The sequence below is a fragment of the Podarcis muralis genome, chromosome 15, assembly GCF_964188315.1.
Source record: "Podarcis muralis chromosome 15, rPodMur119.hap1.1, whole genome shotgun sequence".
In the NCBI taxonomy this organism is placed as follows: domain Eukaryota; kingdom Metazoa; phylum Chordata; class Lepidosauria; order Squamata; family Lacertidae; genus Podarcis; species Podarcis muralis.
The window spans coordinates 18,471,112-18,497,983 of NC_135669.1; the positions used below are offsets into that span (position 1 = coordinate 18,471,112).

The 26,872-nt window shown below is 43.2% G+C and overlaps 1 protein-coding gene across 2 annotated transcripts; it reads right to left on the reverse strand.

Annotated features, from left to right (window-relative positions):
* Nucleotides 1-70: 70 nt before the first annotated feature.
* LOC114585862 (NXPE family member 1-like) lies at nucleotides 71-26,872 on the reverse strand. Of its 2 annotated transcripts, none has more exons than XM_077919768.1 (6): nucleotides 25,865-26,872; nucleotides 23,745-23,912; nucleotides 23,516-23,576; nucleotides 6,540-6,601; nucleotides 4,103-4,324; nucleotides 71-2,462 (listed from the first exon to the last, which is right to left on the reverse strand). In XM_077919768.1, exons 1-6 carry the CDS (start codon nucleotides 26,142-26,144, stop codon nucleotides 1,927-1,929), a joined length of 1,329 nt encoding a protein of 442 aa, XP_077775894.1. In that variant the 5' UTR covers nucleotides 26,145-26,872; the 3' UTR covers nucleotides 71-1,926. The 2 variants fall into 2 exon arrangements, with proteins under 2 accessions (XP_077775894.1, XP_077775893.1); XM_077919767.1 differs by lacking the exons at nucleotides 23,516-23,576; nucleotides 23,745-23,912; nucleotides 25,865-26,872 and adding exons at nucleotides 8,269-8,992; nucleotides 11,237-11,297; nucleotides 13,767-14,460.

Here is a 26,872-nt window from a genome sequence, read left to right on the forward strand (position 1 = left end):
TGACATCTCCTGGGTGTTCTCTGCTTTGATGATGACTTTTGTATCTGGGCTCCTCAGGAGAAGGCGCTGGATGGCTCCCCGGATGTTGATCATCCTTCGAATATTGTGGGGCGGAAGTGCTGGCCCAGGGAGATGACAACCACCGTGTCCCTGTCGCCTACCATGTTGTCAATCTCCCGAGCGATGAAAAGAGACTGGTTAACTTACAGAGACCTATTGATAGAAGAAAATAATATTATTAAAATTAGGCTTTATGAGGATCTCAAAACAAAATTAACAGGATGGTTGGAATACCACCAGTTCAATAATATATTTTTAAAGGACAAACAACAACAACAATGGCTTCGAACATGTTAGATCAAGGATAGAAATGGATATAATACAAGGAGGTACAAAAACATTGTCTAGAATTTATGAGTTTCTGCTGGAGTGGCATACAAAGGATGAAGAAATTAAAGAGGTCATGACAAAGTGGACAATTGACATAGGTTATAATATTGAATATGATAAATGGTTAAAGCTATGGAACATAGGATTAAAATTTACTGCTTGTGTGACCCAGAAGGAAAATATATTAAAAATGATGTATAGGTGGTATCTTACCACAGCCAGGTGAGCAAAGATGTATAGAATGAGAAATAAGAACTGTTGGAAATGTGAATTGAAGGAAGGAAACTTTTTCCACATGTGGTGGTTATATGAAAAAGTTAAAACCTTCTGGGAAAATATTTATAATGAGTTTAAAAAGTTTTTTAGATACACTTTCCAAAAAAAACAAACCACACAGAGGCATTTTTGCTAGGTATGGTTGGAGATGATATAATAAAGAGTGACCAGAAACTGTTCCTTTATGCTACTACCGTGGCGAGAATACTACTCGCACAGAAATGGAAGCAACATGAAATACCCACAGTTGAAGAATGGCAGCGGAAAGTCATGGAGTTCACAGAAATAGCAAAATTGACTGAAAAAATCAGAGAACAGGGTGACGAAGCATTCCAAAGAGACTGGATGAAATTTACAACATACATAGAAAAGAACTATACACAAATAAAGACTTCGCGGAACTGAAATAGACCTCATAATGTTTATTAAAAATCATTCATTTTGGATTTAAGAACACTGAAGATATACAACTGAAGGATATACATTTAATGAAATTTTGAATAGTATTATTCCATAGTATTAAGTACACATACAATGTAAACATGACAAATGCATAAATATAAAGAAAATATAGAGAAATCAGAAGAAGGAGGGAGGGAAGTACAAACTTCTTTAGAGTTAAAGTATTAAGGTTAAAAGGAAAACATATGTATTATGTATTATGATGGTGAAATTTGTAAAATCTGTAAAACCAATAAAGATCATTAAAAAAATACTATTTTATTTATTTGTACTTTGATTATTGCTTTCATTTTATGGATCAATGGCCTCGTAAATCCGGCATTGTAATGTGTCCAAAAGCTTGCTCTGGGCCAAGATTGGAATGGCATACCATAAAATATAAGCAGGTGCTACTACCTAAAGCGAATATTTGCAGAGAGGGAAGGCACGCCAATTATTCTTTCTCTTTCCCAGACAGCTTCCCAGAAGCATCTCAGCAGGAATTGTTGGGAAATGATCCTAGCCCATAAGGATCTTTGGGAAGACCTAGCAAGGCTCTCCTGGCATTCTAAGGGAAACCCAGTGGGATAAAGTTTATCCATGCAATATCTGATAAAGTGTCCCATATCCTTAATTGCTACATTTTCCGACCCAAAGTCCTCTGCTTCATCTGTTATTTGCTTTGGTGCTTTATTACACCCTTAAGTGTCTAAATGCAACTGATAAAAATGTTCCACATGCTTAGCTGACTGTCTTGCCCCATTCAAAATCCTTTCCTTTGCATAATTAAAGCTTTCACTCTGGGTTTATTTTACTGCCTTAACATATGTAAGACAAAAACATATCAATCTGACTTCCGACCACGTGATCTGGTGGGTGAAGCAGGTTTGTGCCATAGGCAATTGCCATGTCCCAGGCATCAATGAAGCCCACCTTCAGATCTCGAAAAATGTCCTTTAGCACAAGGTATTGGGCATAACCATGGAAGTTCCCAAATCGCTCCTGGTCTATTGACATCTCGCGGGTGTTCTCTGCTTTGATGATGACTTTTGTGTCTGGGCTCCTCACGAGAAGACGCTGGATGGCTGCCCGTATGTTAATCATTCTTCGAATGAAGAGCTCAATGGGGAAGGGGCGGAAGTGGTGGCCTAGGGAGACGGCAACCACCGTGTCTCCGTCGCCTGCCACGTTGTCAATCTCCCGAGCGATGTAGCTGTGATCTGCCGTCATGTATTCAAAGACGGTGACGAAAGGGTGGTTGTGCTTCTTCCACTGGATCTGGCTGTTTCTTTTCATGTCCAGAGCCATCATATTCTTCTGCTTACCCGTTCCATGGAGGTCAAAATACTGAAATGCTAATGCAGGAATAGAGGGGGTGGGGAATCAATACAAATCTTTGAAAACTATCCTCTGAGAAATTAATGGACTACTTCTTGTGGGGAAAACTGCAGAATGACTAGCCTACTCTTGTTGATCTAATAGTGCTGTTCGTTTCAAAGAGAAATAGGCAAAGATTCCTGTGTCTGCTATGAGTTTTCTTCGTCCTCCCTGGTACACATGCTGTTTCCCTTACAGTGATTGCACCAGTTTCTCTCTGGAAGTAGCAGTTTAGTGGCTGCACCTTCACTACCAGGCAAAGGATGTTCAGCAGAGGGCAAACTTTCCCCTAAGACATCTTCATTGCTGTCATCTGCCAATTGGCTACAGAGTGGTAAGGAAGGAGAGCATCTGTGCACTCATCAGCCAAAGGAGATCAAAGCTCCCGGCAGGTAGGACTTTTCCTCTTCCAGAGAGAACTGAATGAGGAAGGATGGTGAGGTTACAGCCAAAAGTGCTGGGAGTTGACTCTTGCAAGCTGAATTCATTCAGAACTGGCTCCCGCTTCCTGCATAGTCTCAATGAGTGAACAAACAAATACATTCTACAAACCGTTTAAAACATTCACTCAACCAGTGATTTCAGCGAAGCCAGGAACAGTATCTTTGAGCCTGGATAAACAGGATTCTTTTTAAACTCCTCATGTTCACTTGCCCCTTGTTCAATGTGCCACGGGCAAATTTGTTGGGATCAATCATTCAGAAACTAGAGGGTACCCCACCAAAATTCCACCTTGCCCAAATCTTGCAGGATAAGGATACCCACACCACCCTGAAAGTGGCTAGGTTCCTGGTCGCTGTCCTTACCCAAAAGCGACGCCAAGGAGCGCTACAAGCTAATTAAGGCGTAGTATGCCATTCCATCTTATAGTATTTTATTGTTATAGTGGTGTTTTAGCGGCTGTTTTTTCCCACGTGCACAAGCTGTTATTTATGTGTTGTTTTTACTTGTATGGGCCTATGGCCGTAATAAATAAATAAATAAAAATAAAAATTAAACTCCTCCAGAAAATCAATAATATTTTGTGCAAGCAAACAACTTTCCTAAAATAAAGTGCTCTAATAAATGCATTTTTGTTTATATTTCTTGGTTGGAGAACCGCACCATAAGATTCAAATAATGAATTCCAAAGGATAGCTGTGTTTGGATTTATGAATTAGTTTGGAAAGCACAACTTTGGGCTTATTACACTTTCCTTTGTTCTTTCCAGGCAAGGTACTTCCTTTAAAGCTCTGTATCTGAGTGACCTTTTTTTGTTTTTGCTTTTTGGTCCAGAGCTTTCCCCATGAAAACATGCTCTTTAAAGCTCAATTGGAACAAATAGCAACAGAGTGCTGAAGAGTGGGGAAAGCTCATGGGTAAAAACAGAAACAAACAAACAAACAAAAAACCCCACTCAGATACAGAGCTTTTAAGTGTTGACCTGGAAAGAGCAAGGCAAAAAGGTAAGTGTGGATAAGCCCTTAGACAAATGTTTCCCTGATCTCCATGTAGAACAGATTTCTGAAACATAAGAAAGACTGGGTGTTCAAAAGTTAGGGTACAGAAGCCTGAAACAAAGATACTTGTTACAGGCAACAATATTACATTGTGGTTGTCTCTAGGTAGGAAAACGCACATTGGATTTTATCTGTGATATACCGCATCCATTGTCTCAAAGTTGAATCTCCCAGGAGGTAAATAATCTTTCGTTTCAAACAACTTTTAATTCTCTTGAGGTTTCTGAAGCTGAGCACCTGGCAGAACACAGGATACCACTCCTTCTTCCAGACGAAGCCACTGGGAGATGGATAGCTCATTCCAGCCCCACATTTCCCCTCTGCCACAGTTGCCTTCTTGCCTGTCAAAAGGAAATGAGAAACAAGCAAATGCCAATGACTTATTGCATTCCTATGCCACTCTTCATTCTGGAAAGCGCTTTACAAACAATAAATAGCAACAGAACATCACAAATACAGCATAAATAATATGAAATAATTAACACTTGCAATCTATGAAATACTCTTAAGGAAACAGCACTTTAAAAATAAACTCAACGTCACAATTACAGCAAAGGTCATATTACATGATTAACAAATCACTGCAGCATTTTCTAATCTATAAAGCATCATTAACGAAATATCAACAAATGAAATACACACTGCCCCCGCGACTCATAATCTTTCACTCTATTCAGTTCATTAAGATACACATAAGATACAGGGGACGCCCGGGTTGTGAACGTGATCCGTGCGGGATCACAGCCCCCCAGATCCCAGTGTGACTCCTGGTAGTTCGGGCTGGCTTCATCCTCCCCAGGCTGGATACCTGGAGGTCTCCGCCTACCTCAGCCAATCGCCCAATCCCGCCTGGGGAGGCGTTGCCAGGGGATTGGCCAGGTAAGGGGAGGGACTGTCCTGCCCACACAACAGAAGGTGAATCTTACCTGCGAAGCAGCAGTCAGCTCCAGAGATGCTGCACCTACGGGAGTCCTTGGGCAGCAATGATTGTAGCAGTGTGAGGAAACCAGCATTGAAAGTGGTGAATGGATCTATAGTCTCTGGGCAATCAGTGGGGACCCCAAAGCTCCAGGAAGGAGGGAGGAGGAAAATAGTTGGCAGAAGCAGCGGTGTAGCTAGCCGCTCGGGTGCCTGTGAGGGGGTGTGTCCTGCAGCCAGGGGCGGGGCAATCTGCCCATGGGGGGCGGAGCAAGTATCTCTTACTCTCCACTGCCTCCCCCTCTGCTGTAGGGCAGCTGAGGGAGAGGCAGTAGGCAGACGCAAGTCCCACACTGCCGTTTCAGCCACCATGTCACCCCTAAAAAGTTTTGTGAGTCCAATTTTATTTTATTTTATTTTTTCAAACTCTTTTTGTCACACCCCCTCAGTGACGACACCTGGGGCAACCCGTACCCCCCGCACCCCCCTTCCTCCACCACTGGGCAGAGACAACATTTTATAGCAGCCCATCAATTTGGCACCTGACAAACCATGTGCTAGTTCTGAAGCCACAGTCATTGAGCCAGTGGTTCTAGTCCCTACTCGAAACTGAACTCGCTGGGTAGCCTTGGGCCAGTTATTTCCTCTTAGCCTAATCTACCTCACAGGGTTGTCATGTGGAGAAGAACGATCTACACCACTTTCAGCATATTGGAGGAAAGATGAGTTATAAATGTAGTGATAAATACATTTTCCAGGATGGAGCAAAACCAAAATTATTATAATTGTTTGGCCTCCTGCTTCCACTCCCAGATGTGTTGAACTACAACTCCCAATCCCCCTCAGCCAGCATGGCCAGTGGTCAGGGGTGCTGGTAGTTGTAGGACAACGATACCTGGGGACCCAAGGTTGAGAAAGGCTGATCTAGAGTATATTGGGGGTGGAAGGCAGCACTGTGCTTGAATAATCCATAAATGCCTTTCAATCTTTTCTCAGACAGGTCCTTTATCCTTTGTCCCCTGGCAACCTACAGTTTTTGTTTTCATCTCTCTAAAAGAGCGCATTGTCATACGTTTGGGTAACACTGGTCAATACTTATATTCTGAAGTGTCTTCCAATTCTGAGCTATAACTGCTCATGAAGTCGAAAGGAAATGACCCAACTTTGTGATTGAGAGTGGTTGGGGAAACCCATATTGAGAGTGGCTGGGGGGGGTATACATAATGAAATCATCACCGTCATCATCTAAATTTCCATCCAGAAACATATTTAACAGCACCAACCAGATGGTGCCAGAGAGCAAACAAAGTTTCTATGCAATTTTTACATAGGTTCCCCCCCTTTTGTTATAACAATTCAATTTCTGACTTATTTATAGCTTTTTTCCCCTTGTGTGTAGATCCACCCCGTATCATACCTTCTCCAACATATAGAAGAGAGGCTTTGTTTTCAATAAGATTTAAGTCTGTTAGGGAGGCAAAACCCCAGTATTTCTTTATTCCCTTCCCCAAACCCTTCTCTCTACTGCGGTTGTATATACTGTACGTATAAGCAGAAGTGATAAGACTTGCTACAGGAGCTTCCCCATTTTCCCAAGCAGAGATCACCAAAGCTGTGAAGAGAGAAAGTCCAACAGACCTTTACAGACTATGACCTGAAAGGTTCCAAAACACTGAGGGATGTTGCATCCAATGTTTGACCTTTAGGAGATAAAAATGGTAATTAGAAAAGCACGTTGGAACATATCAGTTTTCAGGAGTTTTTACTCCACTTAATTCTTTCATCCAACTAGACGCGCTCGGAAATGGAAGTCTTAGCTGAATGAACATTAATCTGATCCAGAAAGACAATTAATATGAAGTTACATCCTCATTGGATATAAATAGAAAATTGTCTTGAAATGGCCCTAGAATGACCCCAGAGTGTTTCAGATGTGGATGAAGTGAAGGTAATAGGGTGAACCTGGTAAAATAAAAACTGAAATGAAATCAGAGCATAGCTTGTCCTATTATTAGCTATTTTTAGGTGCTCCTGATATTTTTAATGTTTAAAGTATTTTAAAATACTTGAAATGTTATTTTATTTTAGTAACATTATTTTACTGCTCTGGTGTTTGCTGCCTTTGGCTCCTTTGGGAGGAAGGGCAGGGCTGAAATTTAAGAAATAGCCACCATCATAATTTGCCTACTTATTCAGATGCATTACCCTTCCTATACATTAGGCTCAAGGCATGTTACCTCAGCCATACGTACCTGAGATGGATTACTCTCCCTTCCCCCATGGACTACAGGTGGGTGGGGTGAAGAGATAAAAATTACAATCATCCGCAAATGCAGCAGAAATCAATCCTCACATTCCTACAAAACAACAGTACCTCTAGCATTTTGCCCTCCTCTGATCACTCCTGAAAAATCACTCTCGGGACACCACTCCCTGCCCCCATCTCCAGCTAGAAGTCAGGAGATTCTTTGCCTCATACAAAATAGTGGAGATATTTCCCACTTCAACATTTTATTTGTAACTGGAAATGTGTCTGGCTTAGTAGTCACCCGAAGTGTCTTTGTGGTGGCTTCTGGTATAAAGATTTGGAATAGTTATGTTTTTTCAAAGAACAGATAGTTTCATTATAAGCCGGGGGGAGGTGTGTGCTGCTGCAACCTTGGATTCAGAAGAATGAACTTCTTGCCTCCTTCCCCACCCAAATTTAGGACTCTGCCACACTAATAATAATAATAATAATAATAATAATTATAAATATAAATGTTTTGTTATCAGTCAGGGATTTTGAAATATGACTTCTGCCATTTGAACAGATTTAATATAGAATCATATATAATTGTAGAGTTGGAAGGAACCACGGGGGTCATCTGGTTCAACAACCTGCAGTGCAGAAATCTCTTCGCCCAACATGGGTCTCGAACCCACAAACCTGAGATTAAGAGTCTCATGCTTAAAAGGATTAAGGGCCAAAGAGTTCGGATTTGATATCCCGCTTTATCACTACCCTAAGGAGTCTCAAAGTGGCTAACAATCTCCTTTCCCTTCCTCCCCCACAACAAACACTCTGTGAGGTGAGGCTGAGAGACTTCAGAGAAGTGTGACTAGCCCAAGGTCACCCACCAGCTGCATGTGGAGGAGCGGAGACGTGAACCCGGTTCACCACATTACAAGTCTACCCCTCTTAACCACTACACCACACATAGGCATCTATGAAATCAGGATGTTAGATGAGATGTTAGCCTAGTCCACAAGACTCTTATAGTCTTCTCATGAGACCACAATGTACCTGTTTACTCATAGAGAGCAGATACACAGATCAGCACAGTCCCACAGGGGATGATTCACAAATAAGTAGCCAAATAAATACCTATTTAAAAGGCTGTGTTCCAAGTCTGTGAGATACGTGACCTTTTCATTGTAGGTTTTCAGGCGGATCAAAGCATCACATGGCACATTGTTTGGCTTCACACAGTAGAAGGCCTCTTGGTCTCGCTCATCAAGATACTCACACCGCTCTTTTACTCTTATATTATAACCACAGTCACTGGAGACAGTTGATGTTCCATTTAAAAATGTGCCTACGAAAGCTATTTTGCCGTAGCCCTTCTTCCTCGCAGCCCACAGTGCTGAAACTCCTTCGCTGGGGTGGATGAGCATAAGGGATACTTTAACATTGCCAGGCCAGAATAAAGTGAAATTGACCAGGTATGTCCCATTCCTGTAGTCTGTGATGCTCCCAGAAGCTCCAGCATTAAGACTGGAAGAGATGATCCTCGCTTGTAAGAAGTCTCCTCCGTATTCTTTTCTCTTTCCCAAGTGGTTGTATAAATCCAGTTGAACCAGCAAGGGGTCTCCAACACAATAAAAACCCTTGTCGTTTAATAAGGTGGCCTCACTCTTCTGGGCACTTGTGGTGGTCATTATATCTGTGAAAGTGACGTTGGGCATCATCTGGTCCAGTTTTGCGATGATGCTTTTTACTTCTTCATCCTTGTTGGTCCACTCCATCCTATTACAGCTCGGGGTGTCACCTTTCACTGGTCCAATTGTGCTCCCGCCATCTTTGGTTGTTGAATGGTTCATAACAGATCCTGAATATTTCCAAATTCACCCAAATAACAATTAAAATATGAATACAGTCATACCTCGGGTTAGATGTGCTTCAGGTTGAGCGTTTTCAAGTTATACTCTGTGACGACCCGGAAGTAACGGAGCACATTACTTCCAGGTTTCGCTGCTCACGCATGCGCAGACGCTCAAAATGACGTCGTGTGCATGCGCGGAAGAGGCAAAACGTACCTGCGCACATGTAGACGCGTAGTCGCGTATTACGTTTTACTCAGGGTGCGAACAGGGCTCCGGAACAGATCCCGTTCACATCCATAGGTACCTGGGAAAGGTGGGAAAAGATTCAAAAATGTCTGGGAGGCACAGCAAGAAAATATGTAAGAAATTACCATATTTTTTGCTCTATAAGATGCACCTAGTTTTGGGAGGAAAACAAGAAAATAAATATTTTGAATCCCAGAAGCCAGAACAGCAAGAGGGATTGTTGTGCAGCAATCCCTCTTGCTGTTCAGCGAAAGCTACGCGAAGCCTCTTCAGGGCAGCAGGAGGAAGGCTCCCCCTGCCCTGAAGAGGCTTCGCGTGGCTAAGCCATATCCCTCTTGCTGTTCTGGCTTCTGGGATAGCTGTGGAGCCTGCATTCACTCTGTAAGACGCACACACATTTCCCCTTACTTTTTAGGAGGGAAAATGTGCGTCTTATAGAGTGAAAAATAGGGTACAGTTATTTTCCACAGGGGTGGGGAGCTTGTGACCCTCAAGGTGAGGCTAGACTACAATGTCCATCACCCCTGGACACTGGCTGTGCCAGTTACTGTGGCTGCTGGGAGTTGAGTCTCACTGTGGGATACAATCCACTGGTACAGTCAAATGCAACATTCCTTATTTCCCTAGAGTGGGCACAGGCAGGGGGACATCCAGTCAGTGTAACTTCCTGTTCCACTGGTCTGGAGCATCCTCCCCCTGCATGTGGCCTGGGAGATGGGCATGGCTCTGGCTGACTCCATAAAAGAGCTGAGTCATGCAGCTATTTTCTCAGTCTTGTTCAGTCCAGTCATCTCGTGTTGTCTTCTCTCTGACTTGCTGCTCTCTTGCTGCCATGCTGCTCTCCTGCAGCCATTTTGTTATCTTAATGTAATTTTTGCTGTCCGCTGGCTCTCGGCCAGGAGCACACGAGGTCAGTCTCCCTGTGAGATGAACTCACAGTTTCTTAGTGCAACTACAGTGGTACCTCGGGTTACATCCGCTTCAGGTTACATCCGCTTCAGGTTACAGACTCCGCTAACTCAGAAATATTGCTTCAGGCTAAGAACCTTGCTGCAGGATGAGAACAGAAATTGTGCTCTGGCGGCGCAGTGGCAGCAGGAGGCCCCCATTAGCTAAAGTGGAGCTTCAGGTTAAGAACAGTTTCAGGTTAAGAACAGACCTCCAGAACAAATTAAGTATTTAACCCAAGGTACCACTGTACAGTAGGGACGCGGGTGGCGCTGTGGGTTAAAGCCTCAGCGCCTAGGGCTTGCCGATCGAAAGGTCGGCGGTTCGAATCCCCGCGGCGGGGTGCGCTCCCGTCGTTTGGTCCCAGCGCCTGCCAACCTAGCAGTTCGAAAGCACCTTCGGGAGCAAGTAGATAAATAGGGACCGCTTACCAGCGGGAAGGTAAACGGCGTTTCCGTGTGCTGCGCTGGCTCGCCAGATGCAGCTTGTCACGCTGGCCACGTGACCCGGAAGTGTCTGCGGACAGCGCTGGCTCCCGGCCTATAGAGTGAGATGAGCGCACAACCCTAGAGTCTGTCAAGACTGGCCCGTACGGGCAGGGGTACCTTTACCTTTACCTTTACCTACCACTGTACTATGTGAAGCCTGCCTTTCAGGGATCAAATCGTGAACAGAAACGTGAGTAAACCTTTTGTTACTTTACTCAGAAAGACTCCTGTGTCTTTATTCTTTTAAGAGGGATTAAAGGGGAAACCAGGAAATAATCTTAGCTAAGAGATTCAAACAAAACTGCAAACTAACTTCCTGTTATAATGAGGGGAATCTGCTCTGCTACATCACTTCACTAGCGTGAGTGAAGGAAGGATAATACTTATTCAATATATCCTTTCCTACTATCCTTAACATTCCCACACCCACAACATCTGGTGGGCCACAAATGTCCCCCATCTCTGTTTTATTCCATTAGCCAATACTGTTTGCAATATGTTTTGTATTTATGACTATATTTCTTGAATTAACAGCCGATGAGGTTATGAAAATTATAGAGTCCTTACCAAGAGTTGTAGCAACTGTAATGTTTTCTACTTGCCTCTTGAGACCTCTGGAGTTGGTTATCTGAAGCATGCAATGAGAAAGAAACAACTGCAAGTGTTCACAAGGAAAGAGGTTGGCTCATTGGTGGAAAATACTCTTCACCCCATGAAAGTCACATGATTAGCACAGTCACATGCAGAGCGAAGCTTTAGGAGTCTAGGTGGTTAGGGCTGCACTTAAAATGACAGCAAGGCTGAGCACTTAGTTAGCAAAACTTGTGGGCTTACCAGAGGCACCTCAGTTGGTTAGAGTGTCATGCTGATAGCACCAAGGTTTGATCCTCATATGGGGCAGCTGCATATTCCTGTGTTGCAGGTGGTTAGACTAGTTGATCCTCAGGGTCCCTTCCAGCTCTACAGTTCTATGATTTTATGAATGCTGGATTCGAGAATGCATTAATAGGTCCAGCAAGGCAACCAATACATTCATTTTTTTCTTCAACAGAGAGAAAAGCAGCAGGGAATCTTTACACACACACACATACACTGGAACAAATTTACAGTTATGGACCACAGGTATGAAGTTTAAGGCATGCAATGCCTTAAGAGAGAATATTATGAAAATGATATGCAGGTGGTACATGACCCCAGTCAAGCTTGCAAAAATCTATCATTTGCCCGATAATAAATGCTGGAAATGTAAAGAAAGTGAAGTTACATTCTTTCACCTTTGGTGGACGTGCCCAAGGATTAAGGCTTTCTGGGAAATGATATATAATGAACTGAAAAAGGTATTTAAATATACCTTCTTGAAGAAACCAGAGGCCTTTCTCCTGGGCATTGTCGGCCAATTGGTGCCAAAGAAGGACAGAACTTTTTTTATGTATGCTACAACAGCAGCAAGAATACTCATTGCAAAGTATTGGAAGACACAAGATCTACCCACTCTGTAAGAATGGCAGATGAAGGTGATTGACTACATGGAACTGGCAGAAATGCATGGCAGAATCCGAGACCAGGGAGAAGATTCGGGGAAAGAAGACTGGAAGAAATTTAAATACTATTTACAGAAATATTGTAAAATTAATGAATGTTAGAAGGATGTTGGATAGAAACCAAGTGGTTTCCAGCTGTAATGTTTCAAGAGATATGAAAAAAAAGAGGTTTTACAAATGGGTTAAAGTTTAATGGTAAGGATTTGCTGAACTAACAAATTGAACTGGAATACAAAGAAGGGAGGTATGAGGAGGTCCGGGGAAATAAGTGTAAGAAAGTTATGTTATCGAAAATTAATGGATGTTTTTAACTGTTTTTTTTTATTTTTATTTTTGTATGTTCATGTTTATTTTTCATTTTCTGTTATACCTTAAAAACTCTCAATAAATATCTTTTTTTTAAAAAATACTCTAAATTAATATTGCCCTTAAACACCATTCTGTCAAGACATTAATGTTTTCAAAAGCTTTGCCATTTATTTATTTAATTTTCAAATGGAAGGTCAGCAGAAAGCTCGTCAAGGTCTGTATTAGGGGGATACCTATCAGTTAAATTGTTTAAATCTACCTGGATCTCAGATCTGTGGAACTGGTAGCCGAGGATGATGAAGGTTACAATCACAAGGGCACAGAACTGTGTCTTCCTCATGGGGGAGGTGTAGCTATTCTAACCTCTGAAAGGCACAGAGAAACTCGTTTTCACCTCATTTGGTTCCAAGCCTGTCACACCTTAAGGATACCTTAAGGATTGCCTCTCCCCATATAAAACAACCCATATCCTTGTCATCTAAGGCATCTCTGTGTCCCCCATTCCAGAAAGGTTCGGAGGGTGGCAATAAGAGAATGGGCCTTTTCTGTGGTGGCTCCCCAGTTGTGGAATGCTCTCTCCATTGCTACATGTCTTTAGGCACCTGGCAAAAACATTCCTCTTTACCCAAGCCAATGGCTGTTAAATAATCTATGGCCCATGAAAGTTTTTTTTTGGGGGGGGGCAGGGAGTGGACTGTTATTATAATTGTTTTACTGCTAGGCTGTCTACCATTAGGGTTTTTATTATGTTTTTATCACTGATGTTCTGTAATGTGTTTTTAACCAACCCTGGGTGGTATATAAAATATTATTATTATTATTATTATTATTATTATTATTATTATTATTATTGAAGTTACCAGTTATACATTCCATGTACCTAACTGGCAATTAGTACCATCCGCACATAATGATAGGGCTGAAAGGGGCCCTGAGGATAATAATAATAATAATAATAATAATAATAATAATAATAATTTTATTATTTATACCCCACCCATCTGGCGGGGTTTCCCCAGCCACCCTGTGCGCTCCCAACAGAATTAAAAACACAATAAAACATCAAACATTAAAAACCTCCCTAAACAGGGCTGCCTTCATCCAATCCAGCCCCCAATTAAGCACAATTAAGCATTTGTCCTTACTCCCCCTGTACATGTCCCCCTCCCCAGTGTTTGGGTTGGTTTTGTAATCCTGTGACAATCCCTACCACCACCAGCACCCTCCTCCTCTCAATGCCTCTCAACCTGTTTTTACTCATATCCTGCGATGTCTTCTCCCTTTCTCTTTCCGCACCAAAGTTCAAACTTCCTGTCCTACCTCAACTGTACGTTGTCTGTTGGACTGTGGCCTGAGAAGACCGCAACAGAAAGGTTCTAAATGATCAGAGGCTGTGATTGGTCAGCAAACCTTTGCCGAGCAAAAGCAGTGTGAGGGTGCTTCCTCTGCCAGCGCGGCTTCTGTTGCACCTCTTCCTTTAAGGTGGCCCCAATCCATTGCTCCATGAGCCAGGGCTGCCCAGCTAGGAGCAGAGCAGCTACCGTCAAGGCCTAAGGAAGGGCTCTTGGAACTCATGCACTTATTATATAGGAATCAATAAAGGCTAATGAGGCAGAAAGGAGTGGGACATAGAGGAGGAGCAATGTCCTTTGGGACCACCATCTCTTGGATTAAAAAGGGGGCTTAAACTGCCCACCCAACTCTATTTGAAGAGGATTTAGGGAAGCCTGGCAACTAGGAGTTTCCCCAGAGCATCCCATACCCTCCCTTCAACATTTCCCTGATGAAAATAGGGACAACCCTATTCCATAATACTGCTACTACTACTACGACCACTACTACTACTACTAATAATAATACTCTGCTGATCTAACTGGGTTGCCCCAGCCCCTCTGGGCAGCTTCCAACATATAAAAGCTTAATAAAACTATACACGGCTGCCTTCAAATGTCTTATAAACATTGTATGGTTACTTATCTTCATGGTTTGGGGGGTCGCAAAACCCTCCAACATTTCTCCAATGGAAATAGGGACATCCTAAGGAAAAGCGGGACATTCCCGGATCAAATCAGAAACCGGGATGGGTTCTGTAAATCCAGGACTGTCCCTGGAAAATAGGGACACTTGGAGGGTCTGGCATCCTAGAAGGGCCAGCAACAAGGGCTGCCACAACACCGGCATTCTGGGAAAGGGGCTGTTGGGTTGCCTTGGGACACATGAACTCAAGAGATCCTATTGTGGACTCACTAAGCTTACTGGGACTAGTTGGTGCTGCATTCAGATAGCACTTCATTCTGCTTTCCTGATGTTTCCTCACCTGATAATTTTCCCGTTTTACACGGCCTTTTGCACAAGATCAGACCCTGCAAGGGCCTACATCCCCTTCCCCCCTTTCTTCCCGCCATAGCTGTCAACCGTCCCTTATTTGGTGGGAAACTCCCTTATCCCAGCGCCGTGTCCCGCTGCTGTCCCTTCTTGATGATGTCCCTTAAACTTCCCAGGTTTCAAAGGAAGCAGCTCCTCTCCCTCCCTCCCTGCCGGCCAGGGAGGAGGGAGGCTCCAACTGTGTTGCTTGGCTGCATTGCTCACCCAATAAGGAGTCTAAGAACGACGGGGGGGGTGTGTGGAGCTTGCATGCCTTGTGCCGATCAAGTCGGCTGCGTTGCCTGGGGACTCGCCTTTGCTCAGCGCTTCCCAGCAGAGAGGTGACTGTGGTTTTCCTTGCTGCGTCCCCTTTGCTGGGTTGCTGCGCTGTGGGAACCACCGCTTGAGGCTTTGTTTGGCTCTTGGCTGGGCTTTCTGCCTTTGCCTCAGAGGGGCTCAGAAGTTGAACATACCTGTGCCCGGAAAATTCCTAATTTTGGCTGCTGGTCCCTTATTTTCAAGGCTGCTGGTCCCTTTTTTTAAATCAGTAAGTTGACAGCTATGTTTCCCGCCCAGGGTGTCCCTGCCCTCTACCTGCCCCTCAGAGCTGGTGCACTATGTGGGGTTAGGCCTTGGCAGCGAGAGCTTCTCCTCCTCTTTGCCCACTCTCCAGCGGCCGCTACAAGCTGCCCAAAGGAGGAGGCTAACACCACTGGCCATGGAGAGGCCATGGAGAGGTAACAGGATGCTCTCTTGTGGCTGCTGCTTAGGTGAAGCGCCGCCTCATCTTCCTCCCTGAGCTCGGCAGCAGCAGCACTGGCAGGGGAAATAAGGGTCTTCCAGAATCAAATCAGAAGCCGGGATGGCTTTCATAATTCCAGGATGTCCTGGAAAATTGAGAAGATTATCTGCATACATTGCATGATGGAGGGTAAGGGAAAATAATTCCAGAGAACTGATGTCTTTTTTTTTTATTCAAAATTATAACAAAACATATTATCCAAAAACATATCATCCTTGTGTCCCCCCATTTTTCCTCCCCCCCCCCGCAGAACCCACCCACCCCCACCCCACCCCCCAACTTTCCTCAGTTCCAGTATTTGGTTTCTCTGAGACTGCTGTTTTCTGCATGTTACAAAGTTGTATAGATCCTCAAACTATTTAGCTGATTATTATCAATAAAAAGTTTGTGAATGTTTATTCAAAACCTGCCAAGGAGTCCAGTTCGCTTTGTTGCATCTTCAGATACTTTGTAAATGGTTCCCATTCATCCTTAAAGTCACAGTTATCCTTGTCCCGTAGCTTATATGTCAGTTTTTCCAGTTCTGCATAGTCCATCAATTTTTCTTGCCATGATTCTTTAGTTGGGGTTTCTTCAGTCTTCCATCCTTGTGCTACCAGAACTCTCGCGGCCGTTGTCGCATACATGAAGATGTTTTTCAACTTTGTTGGCAGGTTTTTCCCTACAATCCCCAACAAAAATGCCTCAGGTTTTTTAACAAATGTTAAATGGAACATTTTCTTCAATTCGTTGTATATCATTTCCCAAATTTTTTTAATTACCTTACAATCCCAACACACATGATAAAATGTCCCCACCAGAGAACTGATGTCACAGCACTAAAAGCACCACATAAAGGCATCCTTGTGACTGGCTTTGCTAAAAAATAAAAAATGGCTTCGGGGTGAGAAGAATTGAACAGGATCTCCATGGCACATCTCCTTCCTCGCGAATGCCCTAGTAGCATCCTGTGGTGCTAAAACCTGCTTGATAAGGCTATGAATGGCTGCTAGCTATGACGGCTATGATCTGCCTCTATGCTTCTGATTACCACTTGCTGTGAACTGCAGGAGAGGACAGCGCTCTTGTGCTTGGGTCTTGATTAAGGGTTTCCCCAAGGCATCTGGGTTGCCACTGTGAGAACAGAATGTGGACTAGATGGGCCATGGGCCTGATCCAGCTGGCTCTTCTTATGTTCTTACGTTCTGCTCCTACGGTGACCAGCCAGAACCTTCCCACAGGTGTGTTGTTGGGCACTGTGGGGAACAGGATGCTGAAGGGGATGAATGCCTTTGATCTACTCCAGCAGACCTAGTGCTAAGGATGCGTCAGCTGAACTGCATCCCGCCATTATAACAAAAATGAGGTAGGGGTAGTTGGTAGATTCTAGAAGTTTTGGTTCAAAAATGGCTCAGTGAATTTGAAACTTGGTATTGTGGGGACGTGGGTGGTGCTGTGGGTTAAACCACAGAGCCTAGGACTTGCTGATCAGAAGGTCGGCGGTTCGAATCCCCGCGACGGGGTGAGCTCCCATTTCTCGGTCCCTGCTTGCTGGGGTGGTTTTTCAGGAAATAATTCTTCATTTGTATTGCATGCATTTGGAAATGGTTTTGTTGTTTTAGGCCAAGGGAAATGTCTAGAATTTGCTGGGTAACACATTTGTACCTTTTATTATTAAAAAGGCACTTCCCCAATGTTAAGTTGTGGGTGAACATATCAGACGACACAGCGATTCTTCAAACAGCTCTTGTTTATTCACAGGCCAGAACAGAACTGAACTGAAGGGTTCAGCCAGCCTGCATATATAGAACTACACTACAACGCAACTGTAACACATTCCGTAACTATCCAATCACTGAATGTCACTTTCAATCCCTTATTTGCATATGTGGACCTGAGTGAAAACTATCTACAGTATCCCCCTGCTGGCCCAGGGTGAGAACTTCAGTACATAACACCCAAGGAATGTGGTCAGTTGCCTTTATTATGCTGGGTGTGGACCAGCCCTTGGGGATGGATTTGTTAAATGTTCTTGGTCCATGGGCTCCATGGGAGAACAAGTTCAAAAACTGAACTCCAGTTCAGGACAAGGCATGTTCAGGACAAGGACAAGGACAAGTTCAGGACATGATTTATTGAGGTTTACATACCCTCCAAATATCCTGATTTAATTCAGCCTCTGAAGATTTAGAAGATTCAATTGGAAAAGGGATTATCATCTGAGATGTTGGTTTGGCAGAACAGAAAGGGTGGGGCGAGCCTTTATTTACTTTCCTTTGATATTTCCCTATGTGATTACACTTTGCAAATCCCCCCTGGAAGGAATGACTACTGGACTTATGAAAGCAAGTGAGACTAAAAATTTTGCATTTGTTGATATAATAAGGTTTTAATAACTTTAATAATTACTAACTGTGTAGAAATTATTGCAAAAAGAAAAGGAAAGTAAAATCAAGGCTTTTGACTCTTTCCTGGAAGAAGATTAAAAGACTCCCCAATTTATTATATTTGAGTAGAGGAGACATCTCATTAACAACTGGAGAAACACCAAAGAACTTTGGATATCTGCTTGGGAGGTTTGTGATGCAGTATTAATTCAGCAAGGAGCCAGGAGTGAAACCGAAAGTAGACTGATCAGCTAGCTGAATCAAATTACACTGCTATTGGGTGGGAGGTAAACCTCTAACATTTTACTTTTTGATACTTGTACTTCCAGTTTACTTGGTAACCCCCCTCCCCCAGGAAAAGCTAATGTTTGAATAGCAGCTGGTTAAGGAACAATATTGGACGCGGGTGGCGCTGTGGGTAAAACCTCAGCGCCTAGGACTTGCCGATCGTATGGTCGGTGGTTCGAATCCCCGCGGTGGGGTGAGCTCCCGTTGTTCGGTCCCAGCTCCTGCCCACCTAGCAGTTCGAAAGCACTCTTAAGTGCAAGTAGATAAATAGGGACCGCTTTATAGCGGGAAGGTAAACGGCATTTCCGTGTGCTGCACTGGTGCTGGCTCGCCAGCTGCAGCTTCGTCATGCTGGCCACGTGTCCCGGAAGTGTCTTTGGACGGCGCCGGCTCACGGCCTCTAGAGTGAGATGAGCACGCAACCCTAAGCTAAAATTAACATTTCTGGGTAGGATTTCCATTATAAAGATGAATGTGCTTCCAAAATTAATCTTTTTATTTCAAATGATTCCAATACTGGGCGAAGCAGGTTGTCTCAAGATATGGCAAAGAGAAATTTCCAAATTCCTGGGGGAAGGGAAGAATCCTAGGATTAAATACCTGATCTTAATAGACATAAAAGAGAGAGGAGGCTTTTCCCTACCCAACTTAAAACTTTACTACGAGGCAGCCTGTTTCACCTGGCTAAAAGATTGGTGCACGTTGTAGGATCCGGACCTCCTGGACCTGGAAGGTTTTGACAGCCGTTGGAGGATGGCACGCCTACCTGATATATGGAAAAGCGAAAATTCATAAAAAATTTACCAATCATATAGTAAGAAAATCACTCTTTGCTGTATGGGAAAAATATAAAGACCCGATGGAGCCTAAAGTCCCGTGGTGGACTTCTCCAATAGAAGCCGTAGCAGTAAAACGGAAAAATACTCAGGAAAGCTGGCCAACATATAAAACACTTCTAAAAAATGAAGATGAAGATAACCAAATAAAATTAAAAAACTTTGAGGAAATAAGAGAACACATCTCAGACTGGTTCCAATACCATCAGTTATTTGAAAAATTTAAATCTGACAAACAAAAGGGGTTCTCAACAGAAATTTCCCGATTCGAATCTGATCTTGTAAATTCTAAAAGAAAAACTCTTTCCAAAACTTATTGACTCCTCCTTGACTGGACAGTCAAGGAGGAGGAGGTAACAGTGGCAATAGTGAGGTGGTCCCAAGATTTTGGCCATTCAATAACCATGGCCCAATGGGAAAATTTATGGAAGATCAATTGGAAATTCACAAATTGTTACACGATTAGAGAGAACTTTCAAAAAATGCAACATCAATGGTATCTAACACCATGGAAACTTTCAAAAATGTATAAAAATGTGTCAAGTAATTGTTGGAGATGTGGTGAATCAGGAACATTCTGCCATATGTGGTGGATATGTAGGAAAATACAGGTATTCTGGGAGAGTATCCATGCAGAACTGCAAAAAATGCTAAATATCTCTTTCAATAAAAAACCAAGAGGCCTACCTCCTGGGAATAACAGATTTGGATGTTCCACAAAAGAGGAAGGGTATCTTTTTATATGCAACGGCGGCAGCAAGAGTTTTGATCGCAGCAAAATGGAAGAGTAATGAAATCCCCTCTATACAAGATTGGATCCAAAAGCTGACAGAATATGCCAAATTAGATGGTTTATCAGAAAAAATAAAGAATAAATCAAAACAAGAATTTGTTTCAAAATGGGAGGTTTTCAAAGATTATCTGAAAAATAAATATAGTAGTTTAAATTCTGTTGCAGCATTCGAGGAACTTCAGTAATAGTTGCAAGGTAGATATAAGAAATTAGATTTATTGAGAATAAGATTAATTATGATAAAAGTGTGTAGTGGCAAAAAGTTATATGAATTTGAAATATTGAATAGACGGGAGGTTGGGTCTTTAGTGTTAAGACCAATAGATGTTTTATTGTTTGCTAAGAAAATTATGTGTCTATGGTTATTTTTGTAATTTGTGTGTAATTTGGTATTTGTGTTTTCCCCCCTTTTTCTTGTTGTATAAATAAAAAACTTAATAAAAAAAAGAAAGAAAATAATGAAGGATTAGCACCAGAATGTATTAAGGGAATTATTGTAATATTTTGAAATGCGGTAGATCTATGAGATGATTAGGATTTCCTCCAATCTCGAAGCATGGGAAGTCAGCCAAAAAATAATAATAATTTATAATTAGGCATAACATTGGGATTGTTTGATAATTGGATAATTTGTATAATTTGGAATATATAATTTGGTTTGATTGGAAAATTTATATATATATATATATATATATATATATATATATATATATATATATATATAGGTAAAGGTACCCCTGCCCATACGGGCCAGTCTTGCCAGACTCTAGGGTTGTGCGCTCATCTCACTCTATAGGCCGGGAGCCAGCGCTGTCCGCAGACACTTCCAGGTCACGTGGCCAGCGTGACAAGCTGCATCTGGTGAGCCAGCACAGCACACGGAACGCCGTTTACCTTCCTGCTGGTAAGCGGTCCCTATTTATCTACTTGCACCCGGGGGTGCTTTCGAACTGCTAGGTTGGCAGGCACTGGGACCGAACGACGGGAGCGCACCCCGCCGCGGGGATTCAAACTGCCGACCATGCGATCGGCAAGTCCTAGGGGCTGAGGTTTTATCCACAACGCCACCCGCGTCCCCATATATATATATATATATATATATATATATATATATATATGCTTTCGTAGATTTTCACGGGTACAGGAATGCAGGTTTTGGTGTCCTCGGGTGTCTTCCCGTGTAAAAGTTGGGGTGTCTAGGCGACGTTTCGACGAGGTCTCACTCGTCATCTTCAGGCTGGTGCTTTCGGCTTCTTGTTACTGGAACAGAGCAGGATCTCAGTGTTTGAGTTCCTATAAATACTGATGAGGAGGTGTGGTGTATAGCCTCCAATGTTCTGGGCAGAGAGGAAGTTCCCAGGCTAGTGTGCCTTTTCTTCTTTTGTTCCTTAATTGCTTGAGGGATATCATGAGTGATTTCTTGAGTGATATCCTGAGTACCATTGGAGCCAAGCCAGAGCACAACTAAACTCTTCACAAAGTTCAAGAGGTCAAGACACAAAGGCTTTAGCAACTAATCCACACCTAATGACCCACCTAAGTGGTACTCAGGATATCACTCAAGAAATCACTCATGATATCCCTCAAGCAATTAAGGAACAAAAGAAGAAAAGGCACACTAGCCTGGGAACTTCCTCTCTGCCCAGAACATTGGAGGCTATACACCACACCTCCTCATCAGTATTTATAGGAACTCAAACACTGAGATCCTGCTCTGTTCCAGTAACAAGAAGCCGAAAGCACCAGCCTGAAGATGACGAGTGAGACCTCGTCGAAACGTCGCCTAGACACCCCAACTTTTACACGGGAAGACACCCGAGGACACCAAAACCTGCATATATATATATATATATATATATATATATGGGCTAATGTGGGAAGAGAAACAAAATCAACACAAACTTTTGAAAATTCTTCTCTGACAAATTATTCGACTGCTTCTTGTGGGGAAAACTCTACTGAAAATCTTTCCCCCCCTCTTGGATCTGATGGCAAGAAAGCAGAGCCCCACCCACCAGCCAAAAGAGCTTTAAAAAAATCTGGAAGCTGGTGCTCCTCCCCTTCCAGAAAGAACTTAAGCAGGAAGATGGGTGAGGCTACAACTCAGCTGGGAGTTCCCTCTCCTCTGATGAGTTGAGTCAGAACTGCCTCTTGTTCTCTCTACACTAAATGAGCAAACAAATACATACCAAACATTTTATAACCAGAGGCTGAGAACATTTGCTGATTTCTTGCTGATTACTAGATACCAGCTTTCCCTGTTAAGAGTAATCTCTGGTCAGCCATCTTTTCATCTCACTAACCCTTGCCATTTTCACGTAGCCCAACTGGCATCAAAGGCAAGTTCCTATAGTATTTTCAGTAAGCAGACTAGACCAATTCACAGCTCCCCTTCAGCCCATAACAGCAGTATATCTATCTGGTGTATATGAAGTTTCCTAAACTGAATTAATTACAGAATGCCTGTAAGATGCATGTTCAGGGCACAGAAAAGGATTCTGGGTACGTCCCATTCTTATGGTCATCGATATGCCCAGCAGCTCCAGCCTTTAGGCTTGGAGAGAAGATCCTTGCTTGTTAGAAGTCTCCTCCGTACTTCTTTCTGTTCCCTAAGTGGTCAAATGAATCCAGTTGAACAGTCAAGGCATCTCCAATGCAATAAGAATCCTTGCTGTTTAATAGAAGGGCCTTACTGTGCACTTGTGGTGGTACTTATAGCACTGAAAGTAACTCTGGGCATCAGCTGGTCTAGATTTTGAAGGATGCTTTTTAACTCTTCATTCCCCCCCATTCCAACATAGTGTGGCTTGGGGTTCCATCTTTCATTGGCCAAATCCTGCTCCTATTATCTTTGGAAAAAGATTTTTTGTGTTAAAAGGACCCCAATATGTTAAAGATAAGTGTTATACTAAATAACACAACTATATACCTATTATAGGGACGCGGGTGGCGCTGTGGGTTAAACCACAGAGCCTAGGACTTGCCGATCAGAAGGTCGGCAGTTCAAATCCCCAGGACGGGGTGAGCTCCTGTTGCTCGGTCCCTGCTCCTGCCAACCTAGCAGTTCAAAAGCACGTCAAAGTGCAAGTTGATAAATAGGTACCGCGCTGGTGGGAAGGTAAACGATGTTTCCATGCACTGCTCTGGTTCGCCAGAAGAGGCTTAGTCATGCTGGCCACATGATTCGGAAGCTTTACGCCGGCTCCCTTGGCCAATAAAGCGAGATGAGCACCGCAACCCCAGAGTCGGCCACGACTGGCCCTAATGGTCAGGGGCCCCTTTACCGTTACCTTTATACCTATTATACACAACTCATATTGTACTACATTTCATACCTCCTATTTACAATCTCCATCCAATTATTTACCAGGGCTGTTACCACTTTAATGTGGGGAGGGGGAATCCGTTGATGGATGGTACCTTTATGATTAAGATTAGAAGCATGCTTTGCAATAGGGTTCTGAATGTCCTCTGATGTATGAGTCCTCTGATGTATTACCTGAAATAGCATACAATGTGGTTATGACTGGAGGTGGGGAATCCTTACCAACATCTGTAGCAACTCGAATCCTTTCCTCCTGCCCCAGGAGACATCTGAGTATGGTAATCTGGAACATTTGATGAGAGAGAAATAATTACAAGAGTTCAAAAGGAGAAAATGCAGCTCGGTGTGTTTTTCTCAAGCAGAAAGTCAAAGTCCCATCCTGACATAACCCTCTTTAAAAAGGACCACATAGTAACTGTGAGGAGGGAAAGATATCAGATGAAGAGCTCACCCACACTTCTGTTTGCTCTGCCATTTTCCCCTGGGAAAAACTGTGGTCTGGTGCTGAATCGGAGCAAATGGCAATCACATTTTCTGTGGATTGCCATTAGTTCTGATTTATCACTGAAGAGCAGGTTTCTGGGGGAGAGCCATGGAGCAAAAGCAAAACCGTTCGAACCTGTAATTAGAAAGCATGGGACAAGAGGGAAAACGCTCAAATCCGTGCTTTCTAGACATGGGACATGCAGGTGTGGACAAGCCCTGAGATCCCGGAGAAGTGCTGTCTGTCTGAGTTGGCAATATTAAGTTAGATGGACCAATAACCTGACTTAGTATGAGGCAGCTTTCCATTTACACTGTGGGAATTTAGAAGATTGCTAATCAGGTAATTCGAACCAAAGGTTTCTTCATTCGTCTCTGGTCCATTGAGCTGTTTTTATCCCCTAGATATTAAAGGGCACTTAAAACACTAGTTAAAAAGGTTTTAAAAAAACTTTATTGGTGAATTGCACACACAGCTTTACACACTCTGTAAAAGAGAAAAGTACAATCGCTCAAGCATACATAAAAAAATACAAATGTAGGGGTAGGTGCCAACCTGGCTCAGCCAAAAAACTAAACCTTCTGCCCAGCATCACACCCTTTTTATAAAGTTCTTATATTTTTATTTATTGATGGATTGATTTATATCCCACCTATTATTATACCTGCGTTATGGGACGCGGGTGGTGCTGTGGGTTAAAGCCTCAGCGCCTAGGACTTGCCGATCGAAAGGTCGGCAGTTCGAATCCCCGCGGCGGGGTGCGCTCCTGTCGTTCGGTCCCAGCGCCTGCCAACCTAGCAGTTCGAAAGCACCTTCGGGTGCAAGTAGATAAATAGGGACCACTTACCAGCGGGAAGGTAAACGGCGTTTCCGTGTGCTGCTCTGGCTCGCCAGATGCAGCTTTGTCACGCTGGCCACGTGACCTGGAAGTGTCTGCGGACAGCGCTGGCTCCCGGCCTCTTAAGTGAGATGGGCGCACAACCCTAGAGTCTGTCAAGACTGGCCCGTACGGGCAGGGGTACCTTTACCTTTTTATTATTCAAGGAGCTAAAGGTGACATACATGGCTCTCTCTCTCATTCAGTTCCCACAACAACCCTGGGAGGTAGGTTAGGCTGATAGAGAGTGAATGGCCCAAGGTCACCCAGTGAGCGCCATGGCAGAGTGAGGATTTGAACTCTGGTCTCCCAGGTCCTAGTTTGAATGCTACACCACACTTGATTTAACTCCACACTTTCCCTTTTCCCTCATTGATGACCTTTGGACAAAGGTCTTTTGCATGTACACACCTCCTTCAAAACCTAATGTGTAAAACCCTCTCTTACTCCAATATCCTAGCAAGTCCCTTGGTGTTTACTTCCGGTTTCTGTAGGTGCATGTTCCACATAGGACACATAGCCCTTCTTCTTTCTTATCTCTAGCTTGCTCACCTGTCGTGCCTTTCGCTCCTAACCACATTTCCTGTCACATCTAGGTATCTGTATGGTTGAGATGGGAGAGGGAGAATTCCAAACACTGAGCTTCTCGTTTTTCTACCATTCCAGAATATTCCTGAATGATACCTTTTTCAGTACAGCTGCGATCCCCTTTGAATTAAAAAATATTACATTAAAAATAATAATGCCAGACCACTTTGCTGGTTCAGGTCAAGGGCTCATGAAACCAGGCTTCCTGTTTTCATGGTAGCCACATGTAGATGCTCCAATGTGAAACCTGCAAGCAGGTCATGAATGCAATAGACCTCTGTTTTGGGTCCCTTCCAGTCCTATAATTCTATGATCCCCTTACTTGTTCCCCAACAACTAGAATTCAGAGGCACACCAACTTTCAACCATTGGTAGCTATGAATTTGTCTAAAGCCCCTTTAAAGCCATCGGAGTTGGTGGCCATCATGACATCTTGTGGGAACAAATTTCATTGCGAAGAAGGAATTCCTTTTGTCTTCACACCATTCATAATTTTATCTCTCTCCATCATGCCACCTCATTCACCCCTTTTCTAAACCATAAAGTCCCAGATAGCGTAACCTTTCCTTGTCAAAGACCATCTCCACTCCCTTGACCATTTTGGCTGCCCTTTGATACTTACCCACTGCATTTTCTATGTCCCTATATGGGTCACCAGGCACAATTAACATCAGATGCAATCGTCTCACCAAATCTATTAGCCAATTAAATGCCTTTCTGTAAACCACATTTTTGCTTGGCCAACAAGTTTTATTTTTAATATAGAACATAAGGTGAGGATTCCTGCCTTGGTCCCAGTTCTGTGGAAGGTGTAGCTGAGAGCGATGATTGATCCCAGCACAAGAGCCAAGAAACCAGCTGGCCTCATTCCGGTCTCTGTTGCAAAAGAAAGGTTTCTGCATCAGTTGCTACCTTTGATTCCAGGCCTCCTACTTGGCAACTCTAAGCTGTTGAAAACTCAGTCAGCCCTTAGCCCAGTAGCATAAACCAAACTGCATTTTCATTGTTCCAGGATGTTTCAGAGAATGGCTCGTAAATTGCACCCAGCCTTGTGAAACCAGAATGATAGATCATGCAGGAAGTGGGTGCTAGAGAATATTGCAATGACCTGGGAATCCAAAGTCTTTTGCACGCATCATACAGTATTTTATTTGAAATAACACGGAACTTGACGTCAATCAAAAGTAAAATGGTGTTTGTTCTTGACAAGGGGGGGGGGGGGGACTGAATCTGGGCAGCAGAAACTTCATGCCCTATTACCCTCCCAATTCTTGTGATTGTACTCTGTTTCTACGGTTTTTAATTCTGAATGTTAAATTGGTGTAACTCACCCTGGGACCTGTTGGTGAAAGGGTGGGTAATAAATTCAATCCTCCTCCTTCTCCAAACAAAAATAGCAATAATAATTCTTAGTACTACTTTTCTAGAAATAGAGGTGCTGGAACTCTCCATTAACACCTCCCTTATTCTCTTATAATGGCAATGGTGCCTACCTGAGATGTGCTGGAGCTGAGTTCCGGCGAGTTCCGGCTCGGGGGAAAACAAACATCTGATAATACCTAAGAAAATCTAGCGGGTTTCTTATATATATATATAAAATATAAAAATATATATAAATATAAAAGCGAAG

Excerpts from the sequence above, each read along its gene's own strand:
- LOC114585862 (XM_077919767.1), bottom strand. The coding sequence starts at position 8,984 with ATGAACCATTCAACAACCAAAGATGGCGGGAGCACAATTGGACCAGTG. Across the intron at positions 4,325-6,539 it reads TCAGGTCATAGTCTGTAAAG|GCAAGAAGGCAACTGTGGCA; the intron begins GTCTGTTGGACT and ends TCCTTTTGACAG. Across the intron at positions 2,463-4,102 it reads TATCACAGATAAAATCCAAT|CATTTCAGTATTTTGACCTC; the intron begins GTGCGTTTTCCT and ends TTCCTGCATTAG.